Here is a 16,555-nt window from a genome sequence, read left to right as displayed (position 1 = left end):
ATGGCTTCCATCAGGCACGGGATTACCCTTGTTTTACTCAGCAGGAAAAGCCTTACATAACATCCCTGCAGTTGGTTGTATTATAACAATCCCACACAAAGCAATGAACTCTATCCAACAGTCAAAACTCTGCTTAACCCTAAATTCCTCCCTTTGTTCCAGCCTACGTTGGAGGATTCAGGAGATAGAAGAAGATGGTTACTATAAAGCATTATTCTCTTTCCCAACTGATTTCTGGATCCCAAACAAAGAGAGGTAGGTATAAATCTATTGCAAAATGCTTGGCTACCAGATCTGTAAGGGACCCTGTCTACCCTTTTCTACAGGAGTTGAACCAACTGGGCTTGTGCTAAACCTTTTTGTTGCCTATTGTTTTAGCCATGAAATATGGGTTTTCTTTAGGGATGCACCAAAGCCACTATTTTTGGAAACCTTCATAAAGGATTCGGCCAAATAACGAACCAAATCCAATGTGTAAATTTGGATATGGAACGATTACACTTCGTAGTGCGCTGCGTGTTTATGTTACAAAATGTTACATGATTTAATGATTCGGATTTGGTTCAGCCAGGGGCTTGGATTTGCCCAAATCCGAATCCTGCCAAAAAAGGTTTAATCTTGGCCAAATCCAGGACAAAATTACGGATTCCTGGCCGAATCCGGAACCAAATTATGGATTCCTGACCGAATATGGAACCAAGTTATGGATTCCTGGCCGAATACGGAACCAAGTTATGGATTCCTGGCCGAATACGGAACCAAATTATGGATTCCTGGCCGAATACGGAACCAAATTATGGATTCCTGGCCGAATACGGAACCAAGTTATGGATTCCTGGCCGAATACGGAACCAAATTATGGATTCCTGGCCGAATACGGAACCAAGTTATGGATTCCTGGCAGAATACGGAACCAAATTATGGATTCCTGGCCGAATACGGAACCAAATTATGGATTCCTGGCCGAATACGGAACCAAATTATGGATTCCTGGCCGAATGCGGAACCAAATTATGGATTCCTGGCCGAATGCGGAACCAAATTATGGATTCCTGGCCGAATACGGAACCAAATTATGGATTCCTGGTCGAATACGGAACCAAGTTATGGATTCCTGGCCGAATACGGAACCAAGTTATGGATTCCTGGCCGAATACGGAACCAAATTATGGATTCCTGGTCGAATACGGAACCAAGTTATGGATTCCTGGCCGAATACGGAACCAAATTATGGATTCCTGGTCGAATACGGAACCAAATTATGGATTCCTGGCCGAATACGGAACCAAATTATGGATTCCTGGTCGAATACGGAACCAAGTTATGGATTCCTGGCCGAATACGGAACCAAATTATGGATTCCTGGCCGAATCCGGAACCAAATTATGGATTCCTGGCCGAATACGTAACCAAATTATGGATTCCTGGCCGAATCCGGAACCAAATTATGGATTCCTGGCCGAATACGGAACCAAATTATGGATTCCTGGTCGAATCCGGAACCAAATTATGGATTCCTGGCCGAATCCGGAACCAAATTATGGATTCCTGGCCGAATCCGGAACCAAATTATGGATTCCTGGCCGAATCCGGAACCAAATTATGTATTCCTGGACAAATACGGAACCAAATTATGGATTCCTGGCCGAATCCGGAACCAAATTATGGATTCCTGGCCGAATCCGGAACCAAATTATGGATTCCTGGCCGAATCCGGAACCAAATTATGTATTCCTGGATGAATCCGGAACCAAATTATGGATTCCTGGCCGAATCCGGAACCAAATTATGGATTCCTGGCCGAATCTGGAACCAAATTATGGATTCCTGGCTGCATACGGAACCAAATTATGGATTCCTGGCCGAATCTGGAACCAAATTATGTATTCCTGGACGAATACGGAACCAAATTATGGATTCCTGGCCGAATCTGGAACCAAGTTATGGATTCCTGGCCGAATCCGGAACCAAATGATGGATTCCTGGCCGAATCTGGAACCAAATTATGGATTTGGTGCATCCCTAGTTTTCTTATTTCTGGCACAATACAATAAAATGAAATCAGTTTCCAACTTCCTGTAGAACTTCCTGGTTCTGCCCAGTCACCATTTGCAGAGAAGAACCTATTAAAACAAATTTACCATTGGCCAGATATAATGAGCAGCTGTCAGGCTACAGCCCTGTTTCCCATTTGGCAGGGAAGCTAAAATCATAAGAAATGCGGCTGCGGTTACGCGCATCTTACGCCAGGTGGCGCTGTGGCGCCCTGTGACGTCAAAGGCATTTTGAGGCTAGGGAACTACACGTCCCGACATGCATTGCGCCGAGTATTCGGAGGGGCCGGGCCAGTCCTGTGGAGCCGAACTGAGCGAGGTCAGAGCAGGGAGAGAGCGGGGAGAGAGCGGGGAGAGAGCGGGGAGAGGAGGGATCGCTGTGCAGCCCGGAACCCGCCGGGAGCGCTGTGGGACCCACACGGTGCTGCCTTCTACACTTTTGCACTGGGGGCTGAGTCCAACAGGGAGTCCGGCTCATCTCGCTGGGGCCCCAGAGAAGGGGGACGGGGCCAGTCTCCGGGAGATGAGAGCTACTGTCTCTCGGCCTGAGCCGGGGGAGGAAGGCTATGAAAGTCCCGGGCTGAGGTGGCACTGCAGAGCCCGGGCAGGCCGAACTCTAGCGGAGTGACACCATGGCATCAAAGGGTAAATATAAAAGGGATTTGCTCATTTTGGGGCTCAAATAGTTCAGAAATGGCAACCGAGGGGGTGGGATATGGCTTATATGGCTCATGTGGGGGTGCTGGGGCTTTAGTAGTGCACAGAGGGGGTATATGGCTCATGTGGGGGTGCTGGGGCTTATATAGTGCACAGAGGGGGTATATGGCTCATATGGGGGTGCTGGGGCTTATATAGTGCACAGAGGGGGTGTATGGCTCATGTGGGGGTGCTGGGGCTTTAGTAGTGCACAGAGGGGGTATATGGCTCATGTGGGGGTGCTGGGGCTTATATAGTGCACAGAGGGGGTATATGGCTCATGTGGGGGTGCTGGGGCTTATATAGTGCACAGAGGGGGTGTATGGCTCATGTGGGGGTGCTGGGGCTTTAGTAGTGCACAGAGGGGGTATATGGCTCATGTGGGGGTGCTGGGGCTTTAGTAGTGCACAGAGGGGGTATATGGCTCATGTGGGGGTGCTGGGGCTTTAGTAGTGCACAGAGGGGGTATATGGCTCATGTGGGGGTGCTGGGGCTTATATAGTGCACAGAGGGGGTGTATGGCTCATGTGGGGGTGCTGGGGCTTTAGTAGTGCACAGAGGGGGTATATGGCTCATGTGGGGGTGCTGGGGCTTATATAGTGCACAGAGGGGGTGTATGGCTCATGTGGGGGTGCTGGGGCTTTAGTAGTGCACAGAGGGGGTATATGGCTCATGTGGGGGTGCTGGGGCTTTAGTAGTGCACAGAGGGGGTATATGGCTCATGTGGGGGTGCTGGGGCTTTAGTAGTGCACAGAGGGGGTATATGGCTCATATGGGGGTGCTGGGGCTAAAGTAGTGCACAGAGGGGGTATATGGCTCATGTGGGGGTGCTGGGGCTTTAGTAGTGCACAGAGGGGGTATATGGCTCATGTGGGGGTGCTGGGGCTTATATAGTGCACAGAGGGGGTATATGGCTCATATGGGGGTGCTGGGGCTTATATAGTGCACAGAAGGGGTATATGGCTCATGTGGGGGTGCTGGGGCTTATATAGTGCACAGAGGGGGTATATGGCTCATGTGGGGGTGCTGGGGCTTTAGTAGTGCACAGAGGGGGTATATGGCTCATGTGGGGGTGCTGGGGCTTATATAGTGCACAGAGGGGGTATATGGCTCATGTGGGGGTGCTGGGGCTTTAGTAGTGCACAGAGGGGGTATATGGCTCATGTGGGGGTGCTGGGGCTTTAGTAGTGCACAGAGGGGGTATATGGCTCATGTGGGGGTGCTGGGGCTTTAGTAGTGCACAGAGGGGGTATATGGCTCATGTGGGGGTGCTGGGTCTTATATAGTGCACAGAGGGGGTATATGGCTCATATGGGGGTGCTGGGGCTCTTGTAGTGCACAGAGGGTAACTGGGGGTGCTGGGGCTCCAGTAGTGCACAGAGGGGGTATATGGCCTATATGGGGGTGCTGTGGCAGTGCACAGAGGGTAACTGTGGGGGTGCTGGGGCATAAGTAGTGCACAGAGGGGGTATATGGCCTATATGGGGGTGCTGGGGCAGTGCACAGAGGGTAACTGTGGGGGTGCTGGCGCTTTAGTAGTGCACAGAGGCTAACTGTGGGGGTGCTGGCGCTTTAGTAGTGCACAGAGGGTAACTGTGGGGGTGCTGGCGCTTTAGTAGTGCACAGAGGCTAACTGTGGGGTGACTTGGCTTGTGGGGCTCCTGGTTCTAAAATGGTGCAGAAAGTTTTCAAACTGGTAACCATTTTGTGTCTCTGCCCTGATTGCCCAGCGGGGTGCCAAGCTGCTCCCTCCTGCGGGTGCAACTCCTCTGGGGCATCTAGTAGCAACATTTAATGTTATTGTGTATGTTCCTTGTATAGGAGCCACAGGGTATTGTGCTTCTGTCTGGCAACTCACGTATAATATGATGCCCCGGGTGTAAACTTTGGGCACGGGGCCCCTGTTGGTATCACCCAAAGTCACAATCCGTTTCTTAACCCCAGGCCGTCTATCCACTCATATGTATTAACCCCCCTACGTCTATAATTGTGCAATATCCCCCAGTTTCCCTAAACTTCCAGGGGGAATTCCTTGTGCTTATGGGGTCCCCTGACCTTCCTAGTTGCACCCCTCTAATTTGCCCTTTGCCAGCTCTAGGGAACCCACATTGATCTACTACAGGGATGTCCAGCCTTCAGGCCCAGACTATAATTGTAGTTCAGCAGTAGATGAGCAGCTGCAGCCTGGGTATTTCTACATACCATGTATACCCTACGGGGCACTCTGGGCACAGCCAGTAGAGGTTGGGTTATCTACACACAGTAGCACTCATTGTAATGTGGATTGGCATCCTGCGCCACCTGAACTACCACTACTTTTTTTTTTACTCCTATGGGAGGATGAAAGTTTAAAGTTGTAGTTGAGCAATACCCAGAAGGCTTTCAGCGTACAGGTCTCTGCTTTAGATGAATGCTTGCTATTTCATAATGAGGAATGCTTGAACTGCAACTCTGAGGCTACAGGGAGTGTTGCATGGCTGCATTCTAATGAGGCACCCTCGGGAACTTGGGATCCGTGTCTTCTCTGCCGAGGCACCCAACAGGGACATGGAAAGAATGACTTTTCTGCTGAGGACTTGAGATTCATGGCTCCTCTGCCAAGGAACTGTCTGACACTTCGGATTCATGACTTCCACTGATGCACCCTTCATGGCTTTCCTTACAAGACATCCTCTGGCACGTGGGATCCATGGCTTTCCTGCCAATACACTTGGGATTTGTGAATCTTTTTTTTTTTTTTTTAAGGACCATCTGGGGCTTTGGATTCTTGGACCATATTGTGGCTTCCCAATTGCTGTTCAATCTCTGTCCTTGGGCTACAGGTGGATTTTCCTGGGCCGTAGTAACATGCTGCTGGTGTTCATAGTTGTTGTTTTTCACAATGACCAAATGTGGGTGGAGCAGGCCAGCTGTCACACACTGACTAATGCTTTCTGGCTAATGGATTGTCTACCCGTGCCTGAGATGTAACCTTATCTATCCTGCCCTCAGCCTAAAGCTGCTGGGAATGATTGGAGATGAAGTTCACCCACAAGGCCTTAGGATGTGAACCTGTTGCTCTGGGGTTGGTCAAACTTCAACCTGCAGCTTCCACAACTTTAACTCTTTTCGACTCCTAGAAGCCCGGTGACAGCTGGGAGTTGTAGTTTAGCAACAGCTCAAGCCACAAGTTACATTTCTCTGCTCTAGATGAATGATATGTGCCGAGAAAGGATGAGGAAAGGCTGAGCTGGCACAGGGACTCGATGAGCGAGTCGATTGGTGAGGGTGGTATTGAGCAATGTTGGAATTGTAATTAAAGGTGGAGTGACCACTGGGACAAACAGTGCTAATTGCTGGGACACATAGTGCAGACTTGGAGATGTTAATCAAGGCGGCCATTGGAAACCTGTTCCAAAAGTTGGAAACCCATCATTTGGTTTGTGCAGGGGGCTGTTCGTAATGATTTAGGGATATAAGAAAAAGTGTCTTTCTCTTGGGGGATTCAGCCTGGGGCACATCCCACGAACCGGAGCTGTGTGCCAAACTTTACTCACTCCCAGGGAATTTGCACTTTAATTAAGCAAGGCTGACCTGGCACTAGCACCCACCCTTCGTCACAGGGCATGCCTTTCTGTAGGAGGGGTGTTGGTCTGGCACCCTGACACGAGGTCCTTCAGTTTCCTTGGTGGCACAATAAAGGAGATATTTCCAGTGGCCCTGGGTGCACACAACCAAGAAAGAGCTCTCTTTTCTGGGTTAAGTGAAGTGGGCTGGGTGCTTGCCCAACACCCAATTACCGTTTCATTCCTCAATTAAGAAAACCCGTGCCAGAATTCCCGGCAAATTCTTTCTGCAGAGAGTAGTTTGATGCCTGATAGACAGTCCCCGCTCTGCGAGTTATTCTGTGACTCAGTTACTAGGTATAATGAGCTGAAACGGAAACTTCAGCATAAGCCGGGGCGTTTCTGCATGCTGTATGCTGTGCTTTGCACTCTAGGGACTTTATCATCCACTGCTCCGTTCAAATCAAAACACGCTCATGGGTTAAACCTGTGGCCGTTGGGAGTGAAATCAGTGAAACCTTGGACATGGGCCTCTGGAGCAGAGCACACACCTCTTTGGGAACCCTTTCTTGTAACCCTGCACTGGGTTGTGTAATAGCCTCTTATCTAAACTGACTTCATTCCTTACGATGGTTATTAATGCGCTGTATTGCTAAGCACGCTTCCCCCTCTATACCGCCCCCTGCCTGCGGTATGTGAAAGTAGTTCCTTCCCATTCATTTCTTTTCTAAAATTTACATTCTGAACCAAACCTAGAATCATTATACCAAGACGAGAACTGAGGTTTCATGCAGATGGTTCTTTATTGCAATAAACCCGGAACACAGCAAATGCAGTAAACTCATTTTCATTTACTTTAGACCGTGCCCGAGTTGTTATTCCCCTTGAAAGATATTTGGCCTTTGGTTTATTTGAGGAGCTGAATACAGGGCAACTTGTACTTTATAATGCATTAACCACAGATTTTCAGTGTATTAAGCTTGTAACTATTTGGGTATTTTGGGGGGTTAGGGGCTATGTTCAGCTATACATACAGAATAAGGAAGGGCTTGATATCCTCTATAACAACACTGATTCAAAGTATTACTTCCGCCATCTTGCCCTGCTGAACCTGCTGGCCCCTGCTCTTTCCATCTTTAACTGCTGCTCTGAAGACCCCAGTGTAGTTGTCCTTAGGTAGACTGCTTGGAGGGGTTGGCCTTAATGGACTATGTAACTAACAATATAATAAGAGTCGCTTCCAATCAGTTCGATGTTGGACATTATGGTGGAAGTGCAGTTATACTTCGTTCCAGAGCAGCTGATGACGTTTTGCTTGTACGGCTTCTGTGATTGGATAAACTTTTTGTAGTTAGTCTTTGCTTGTGCAGCTATCAGTTTGACTATCAGCCCAACTTTCTTCTTTTTGGGGATGTCTGACACACAAGGATAATGTGGTTGAATGGGAAGACTTAACCAACCCTTGTGATGCCAGAGCAGTGATCATAATTGCAGGGACAAACAGTAGTGACCCTAAACCGCCTGAACCTGACCCAGCTAGTCCCCTCTATTATTGACGCGTGCCCGACCCGCTCACCAATGACCTCGCAAAAGGACCAGGGGGTGGGCGTACGCCTATAAATAAGAGAGCCGGAACCGGAAAGCTGGCAGTGTAAGGTCGCAGGCAGGGAGAGTGAGCACAAGTACTTAACCCAAACCTGTCCACAACCTGAACATGTGCAGAGGTCGCCCCAAACCTGCCTGACCCGCGTGTATCGGGCTGGCCCGCACATCACTAGCAAACAGGTCCGTGTGGACATGTGGTGTCTGGAGGCAGATAGTAGCTGTGTAGATCAGCAAATGTTGAAACCTGTTGTCAAAGCTGAAATAACAATTATGTTGTCGGTTGTGGTTTTGAGAAATCCCTGGTGTGGCTCGTTCATTTATATTACAGATGACCAGACTGTGTCCCTGGGTGCTCAATTTCTGTGAAGGTAATTTATCTGTTACTCAGTCCTGCCTGCCCTTCCCATGATGAAACCTGTAATCAGTCCCTGTACTATGTATCCCATGTCTAATCCAGTGCCATAGTGGCAGCTATCCCTCAGTCTATATTTATTTAAACTCAGCGTGTGTGACTTTGTGCACTAGATTGCATGACGCTCTGCCGGCTGTGTGGTTATTCTGTGCATTAGTGCACCTTTCTCTTTTCTTCCGCATGATGTGCTGCTCGCTTTTGTGGCTTGAAGACCTATTTTTTTTTATGCACAGGCCCAAAACTCGAGTGATTCTTACACTACTGTACTGAGTTTTATTTATTTATTTATTTTTTTTAAATGACGGCCAAGTCATGTTTGTGGTTTTGGTCAAAGTTCTCCACCACATTTTACTACATTATATATATATATATTGGGCACATCACCCCCACCCAAAAGGCACAATTTGTATGCATACTGTATAGCCCCTCTGTTGGCCAAGACTATCACATTTTCCTCTAACAAATAGCAGATTTCACCCCGTGGCCATTTTCCCTCTGACACATCATCAGTTACAGTTAAATCTGCAAACAGCGTACATGCATAAAGACCCCTATTTGGCGTACATTTCTTCAAGAATGCAACCTTGCACAGGCAGAACTTACTTTGATAAAAAGTTCTGCTTGGATTGAGCACTGTAATGGTTAAGCTGAGCTCAGGAGAGAAGGTTAGGAGAAAAAAATAGCAGTCTTTCATAGTTGGGTGCCAACCCTAGCAGACTGCAGGCATGACTACTTCTAAATGCCTGCCATAATTCATGTTTCAGAAATATAAACTAGAGATCAATTATAGACTTCATTAGTTTGCTTTCCCTGCAGTCTACTAAGAGTTAGCGTTACCTTGAGTACTTTAAATCAATAGTTGACACCTATACTTGGTTAAGACGCAAGCCATTTTTTATCTGAATTTAAATCATTTTAAATTTAAGTATGATACAACTATGTGTGCAACTTTTATAGCAGCCCTGAATCACACCAAGAATAATGACATCGTTCCGCAGGGTGCATTGTATTCCACGGCTGCTATCTCTGTTCAGCACCGGATATGTTGTGACTCATGAGGATAATGACTGAGCAGGTTGAACGGGCACAAGGTGTGGCTAGCACTGTCAGTGTGAGCAGATCACACCAGCCTGCTTGTAAGATGTGTGCCACTGGTGTGCCTTCTTGCATGTAGGTGCTGCAATTGTGGACTATGCACTTTATGCTCTAAGTCATGTTTTTTTTTAAAACAATGTACCCATTGTGACCTTACTCCATGTTATCTCAGAGGAGCACAAAGTCAGAACTGTAAGGCATTGCAAATGTGCACAGATGCATGCATGTATGTTCCCAGATCTCTAAGCAGTGGCTGATGGCTCTAGTGAGATGCATTGGAGAGAGACGGGGGGGGGCAATGGTGAGGTAAAAAGCACATAGTTTCTACCAGTCATAAATTTATTTATCGTAGAGGAAAAATGTGACCTGAGGCTACAGTGTAGGGGAAAAAGATAAATGTGTAAAAATAGAAGAAAAAATAGTTCAAAAATATATATTTAAGTGTAATAGAGCCTTTTTAAAATGCTGGTACTGCAGATAAATAGCAAAATGGTGCCAAAACTTGTTTTTCCGCACAATGCAGTGTTGCTTGCCTGCTAGGTTCTGCCACTGAGTTTGTCTGCTAACACTCAGCATTGGGATTTCAGGGCAGTTTTGCTGATGTAGATACAGTTATGGGATCCCTTATCCGGAAACCTGTTATCCAGAAAGTTCTTAATTACGGAAAGGCCATCTCCCATAGACTCCATACTAAGCAAATAATTCTAATTTTTAAAAATGATTTCCTTTTTCTCTAATTATAAAACAGTACCTTGTACTTGATTCTAAGTAAGATATCCTTATTGGAAGCAAAACAATCCTATTGAGTTTATTCTGAATTTAAATGATTTTTAGCAGACTTAAGTTATGGAGATCCAAATTACGGAAGGATCCCTTATCCAGAAATCCCCAGGTCCCGAGCATTCTGGATAACAGGTCCCATACCTGTAAATGATTTCTCCCATCTACTATCCATTAGTTCAAGAAGTTGGAATCCTAATAATACGAAACTTTTTTTGACTTATAAGGTGGCCATGGAAGGGCTGTTAAAATTGTTTGTAGATTCCCAATACTTGCATTTACGTGGGTGAATAATCCCGAGTGATATCTTTGTCCAACAGATATCTATCACTTTATTAGCCAGACATTTTTGAAAATGTTATCTGCCGATGCACCAAGTCGGACCCTTTTCTACCCTCTGTGCTTCCTGCTCTTCTGATCATTCTTGGCTACAGAGAGGGAACAATACAAAGTTCACCTCACTTCACTGTGTATGGCTCTTATGGCATCAGAATGTTTAGCCCGTCAGCCAGTTGTTGTGTAAATACTGAAGAAGATCGTTTCGTAAATGGCCAGTTGTACACCAAGTTTTACCACATTTGATCAGACCCATCAATCATTTTTGTGTTGTACCATTGTGAATGTGGCAGAACCAAATATAACAGTGACTACAGTCATCCCATTACGTTTCCTCTTCCTATTGTTTAGCGTCGTAGAGAACAGATGTTATAGTATAATTCGGAAACCTTATCCCACTCGGTATTCTCTATGTCGGGGGTTAAGGTGCAGTGTGGTTTGATATCACCGTTCCGTTTAGATAAGATCAGACCTGCTAACAGTCTTCTCATATTGCTTCGAAGCAGATTTTTTTTTTCCCCCTTTGTTGGCTTTTAGACTTGTGTCACTGAGCGTTGGCGTATTTTAAAAGCAACACTTCCAAAAATCTATTTATAAAAGTCTATTTATAATAAAGCTTATTTGAATATGCCTAGTCAGTAAATTTAAGACTAACCTTCAATGTGTTTAAGTTGAATCTGCATCACGACTGGAAAATAAAACGATTTTCGTTATCTTATTACCCCAACATACATAGCCACAGAGCTGTATTTACTTGGCCGTTAATTCAGTTATGGTTAAACAGCATTGTTGTATTATATATCATAAATTCTGACAGCTATTTTAGGCTGCTCTATCAAGTCTGTTGATAAGCTATCAAGTCTATGAAGTAGTTGCAGCCCAGAGCCCTGCAAAACAGCAGTGGTAGGTAGCAAGAGTTTGCGTCTGTGTTGATGGTGGTGGTGGTGGGGGTTCTAGTTGAATAGAACTAGCAATGATAGGGAAGAATGAAAACAGGCATCCAATCCCTTCCACGGCACATATATTGGGTCATTTCATGAACCAGAAATATCTAACTAGGCTATCTTTGGGGTAAATGGAGATAGGGTGACTGCCTTGGTGGCTGGGGCTTATTTAGATGTAGTAGAGGAAGGTGACAACAGTAAAGCTGGCCATAAATGCACCAATACAATTGTACGAAATTTAGTTTTGTATGATTTTCCAAATTATCATCCTGACAATTTTTCATACCATGGCGATCGGTCATTTAGTCAATTGGACAGGTTAGAAAATTTCAGTCTCATAATGAAAATATGTGTGCATGTATTGTGTATCTAGCGATATCCTTGAGTGATCTACAATATATTTCTGGGACATGACGTTCGTATGATTGTTGTCTGGGAATTATTAATGATCAGAACATCCAATTTGTTATTTTTAAGACCATAATCCTACAATTTCAGTCTGAATGTTAATTTTAAATTGTTTCATTAAACCGTGCGTTCGATACTGGAACGTTTGTTGTAAGATGACTAAAATCTAAACATGTATGGCCACCTTAAAGCTGGTTATACACAGGCCAATATTAGCTGCCTACTTGACCCTTATAGCTTCAGACCAAGTTAGTAGTTGTTGTTTAGCGTATAGAGTCTTTCCAATGGTCGGCCTGACCGATATGGGATGAGAATTGTCTCTATAGCTTGGGTAGGTTAGAAAACCTTGTCAGATGAGGACCACATTGGCCTGTTGTCATCTATTCCTGATGGGTTACTATAGATCTCTTTGATGAGCTGAGTTTTGTGCTATGGGCAGTGCGTTGGACATTTTTAATCTGGCCCTGTACGTGGGTGGCCAGGTCAGTCAATAATCTACTAGTTTGTTGGCATAGATGTATGTAAACTAGTGGGTGGGAACTTAGAGCAAGCTTGAGCATTTTTGGGTGGAGGTCCATCTAATTAACATCAATAACACAGACAGGTGGAAAGCAGTGTTCCACCAGTTGCCTGCAGCATTCAAAATGCCCCATGTGTCATTAGGTAAGGGCACACTCGTCATTTTCTCTGCCTCTGTAGAAATGCCAGTGGAGGAATGTTGATCCACTTCTTTTCTCTCCATGTTCTCAATGTACTGCAGTGACCCATCAGGGCACATAGGGGTGGATTTTGCTGCAAAACTGCATACTCTTGCTTCTCAGCACCAAACTGCCTTTTTCTTGGTGATGAATAAATAGGCAATAAATGCTGCTTACTTATCTTATCTGCCTTTCCCATACTGTATGTATGTAGGTAGGTGCGCTAATAAATTGTCCAGGTTTCAGGTAAATCAGATCTTAACCAACAATTGGATCAAACGAGTGTAGATTTTATGGATCTATTCTTCTGTTTTGCATTAGTTATCGCTTAAGCCATCAGTTGAAATTTATTTTTGCCGGTTAGCATATTTACTAAGGAGTGTAATTAACCTTGATATTTGTTTTATGTCGCGTTGCTACCCTTCGCTCCACGATAAAAGGGTCTGTTCTGCTTTTATAAGCGCATAACGCAAACATTCGGCCTCGATAAGAGCCTCTTAACTCTCGGTTATTTTGCCTTACATTAACACCTAGTAAGAATAATATGCATCGAACGTGATCTGTGCTCAGATATATAAAGAGACTGCTGTGCCATGAAACAGTGTGTAAGGTTCGAAATTGTAATTTTGATTTAGAAAAAGCAATCTCAATTTTGGGAAGGTTGACCAAGTCAGCATTGATTGGCCCTTGACCAACATCTGCCCAAAAAATCAACCCCATATCTGTTAGACAAATATGGAAATCTTGCTCATCATTTATATAGTTTTAAAAGCAAATAACAACAAGCTATGTATTAATTAAGCTCTACAGTAATTTTAAAAAAGGGTTGCATGATAAAAATGGAATCGTAACGTACTGTGTGGCCTGTCTGGAAGCCGTCATTTGCATCTCTGCAGGGGTTTGAGTACTCAAAAGGATTAAGTAGCTAAATAAGTGAGATTCAGATTTGAGAGGGTATTAAGGTATCCATACACAGACAGATTTAAGCTGCTGATTCAGGTACTTCAGACCGATTTGGCAGCTCATCTGGCCATATAAGGACACCCCGGACAGGTCTCCCTGATCAATATCTGGCCTAAAATCGGGCATCGAGTATTATTTTTCGACAGATCGGGGACAGTAATTGCTCCTTGATGTGGTCCTCGGTCTGATGGTGCCTATGCCTTCCGTCTGTCAAATGATCAAATTAGTCTGATATCTTCCACCTTAAGGTCCCCGTACACCTTCAGATCCGCTTGCTTGGCGATGTTGCCAAACGATCAAATTATAACGACTGGTATAGGCAGTTCGGGGACCGCATCAATGAGCCGATGCGGTCCCCGATCCGACTAGATTTTTTAACCTGCCCAATCGATATCTGACCGATTACAGGCCAGATAACGGTCTGGCGGGCCCGTCGGTAGTGTCCATACACGGGCCGATTAGCTGCCAAATCTGCAATCTGCCTGTGTATGGGGACCTTTAGGTGGGTATATTGGGAGAAGATCGGCTTGAATGGCAAGGTTGTTAAACCATGTATGACCACCTTTATTAATGCCTGAGCTGACCATATACCTGTGGACCAGGCTGTAGTCCACACATCTAGTTACGTGTGGTTTTCTATGGACCAGCTGCTGTGTACAGAATTTAACTGTGCCTTATTGCTGATCCCCCTGTCCACCTACCAACTGTGCTGAGACAACCTGCCCCCCCAGACATTAGTATAGAGATTGGCACTGGTACGGGTAGAAAAGTCCCTTCTCGGTTGTGGCCAGCTTGAAAAAGGGCAGGTTAGTGCAGCCTGGCTCAGGAAATTCTTAAGCTACACATTCCTAAAGGATATACTCACAACTGCACTATGTGAAAGTCACTTGAAATCATTTGTTCAAGCACTGTTTTAAGGTAAGCATTGCATGAAATAGCAAAAATAAATAAATAAAATGTGCGGAATTCCTCTGTGTGCCATCGGCCTAATTGCACTTGACAACTCAGAATCTTGTAGTGACCTAAACAATGGCTTCCAGATAGGAAACCACTTCAGTACAGTCGATAAAAAGCTGCTGAAGTAAAACTTTAAAAACTGAATTTTGGTGAGTAAAATTATTTCTTTAACTGCCAGTTATGAGTTTTGAAACAAGTAGGGACAAGATGTGCCATTATATGCTCAGCAGTTCACCCCAGTTTAATTCTCATACATTGTTAGCAGCTGGCTCATACAATCCTTAGTTGCACCTTCACCTAGTCCTTAAACTCAAATGACAACCAGTCTCACCCAGACAAATTGGACTACGCTTTTGAGCACTTATGCAGTGCACACTTTTTTTGCTTTTAGCTTTCGTGACATTAGCAATTTTACACTGCTAGCATGTAAATTTGCGACAAGGGCTCCCTGCTGTTCTCTCCGACCAGCCACAAGAAGGTAACGTTACTGATGCTTCTCTGCTCTGTTCTTCTGAGCACTTTTCATAATTTACATTAAGGATTTTTTTTTTAGTTTTTATGATCTTAGCAGGTTTACACCGCTGTTATCATGGAAGTTATATTAATTTGTTAGGGGTGTTTAGTTCATTTTGGTTTTGGCTCTGAGGAATGCTTAGAGTTGTAGTTGCTTGATGGCTGTTAGAAATCCCTAGTTGACATATATATAACATTAATTTTGTGTATTCCTAGTACAAGAATTGTAAAATAATTGTTTTGTTGAAGATTCCCATGTGATTGTCTTCCATCAAAACACGTGTGACTTGGAAAGTGAAAGACATATGGGGCTTTCCCTGCCGGATGCACAAAATAAAGCAGGTGTGAACACCATGGTGTGCAATGGTAATTGACTCATAAGCCATTTAGCCTCCTGTTTGATGAAATTGCTTGGAAACATTAGTTTAATTGGGTTTAGGTGTTTAAACACTATTCTTACTGTTTACAGTGCATGGAATTCTTTAGTTTTTAATCTCCTATATCTAAATAATTGCCGACTAAAACCTTTGGCTGGAAGCCTACTTACCAGCAATATCCTGGTCAGAGGGAGAAGGGACTGTGGTGGTCAAGGGACATCCTCATTAAATCTATAGACATCAAAAACAATACCCTGGAAGGCTTCTTGGGATGGATTTGTCAGCAAAGTAGGCAAGCAACCAATCTGCTTGTCTGACAAAGTGGCTCGCAAGCCAATATATTGCAGTCCATGTTGGTTTTCTGGCAGTCTAGATGCTACTTAAATCTAGGAACTGCTTTCCCATTGGCAATAATGTAAATTGTGGTGGAAAAACCTACGAAACGCGTTGGCTTTCCAAAGTCATCCGAAATTGCCTCGTTAGAAAACATCAGAAAACTAAAGGGGGCCATACACGGGCTGATTCTAGCTGCCGATATAGGTTCCTTAGTCTGATTCGGCAGTTTATCGACCCCTGTATGGGCACTAACCGCTGGCCTGCCCGACCGACATCTCGATCTCGACTGGGCAGGTAGTCGGATCGGGCACCACATCAGCCCGTTGATGCGGTCCCTGAACTGACGGACGCCTATACCCGCTGTTCTGATTCGATTGTTTGACCCCAGGGCCAACTGACCGAATTAGCCCAATAAGGCCCACCGTAGGTGGGGATATAGGGAGAAGATCCGCTCGCTTGGTGACCTTGATAAATCTGCCCCATAGTCTGCAGTAGACTAGGGCTAGTTTGGCAGATCCACTACCAATCCGGATCCACTAACCCACCTTATGGCATCTTTGCTAGGCTGTTCAAACCAGCCCAAATCCATACAAAAATGTATCCGCATCACCCCGGATGTGACATCTGTAAAAACTAGAAATTACATTACATCTAGGCATTAATAAAGAGAAAAGTTCTATATTTTTTATGATCCCACCCAATACCCTCTGATGGATGCCCACGGACCCCCACAAGAAAGGGGTTTTCCATCTGAATTCCATTTACTTTGTGACTGACTCTATACTGGACTCTAAATTGCTCTCTCTCTCTCAATGTTGGCATCATGCTTTTGCACT

The 16,555-nt window shown here is 45.0% G+C and overlaps 1 protein-coding gene across 1 annotated transcript in view; it reads left to right on the top strand.

Annotated features, from left to right (window-relative positions):
- The first annotated feature begins 2,360 nt into the window (after nt 1–2,360).
- otud7b (OTU deubiquitinase 7B) overlaps nt 2,361–16,555 on the top strand; it is a 55,031-nt gene continuing 40,836 nt past the window's right edge. Inside the window, exon 1 of the mRNA XM_004917339.4 lies at nt 2,361–2,699. Coding sequence (XP_004917396.1) covers nt 2,687–2,699 — 13 coding nt within the window. The 5' untranslated portion in view covers nt 2,361–2,686. The remainder of the gene's footprint in view (nt 2,700–16,555) is intronic.

The sequence above is a fragment of the Xenopus tropicalis genome, chromosome 8, assembly GCF_000004195.4.
Source record: "Xenopus tropicalis strain Nigerian chromosome 8, UCB_Xtro_10.0, whole genome shotgun sequence".
NCBI lineage: Eukaryota > Metazoa > Chordata > Amphibia > Anura > Pipidae > Xenopus > Xenopus tropicalis.
Note: the sequence above shows the minus strand (reverse complement) of the source record. Positions and strands in the feature narration are given on the sequence as shown.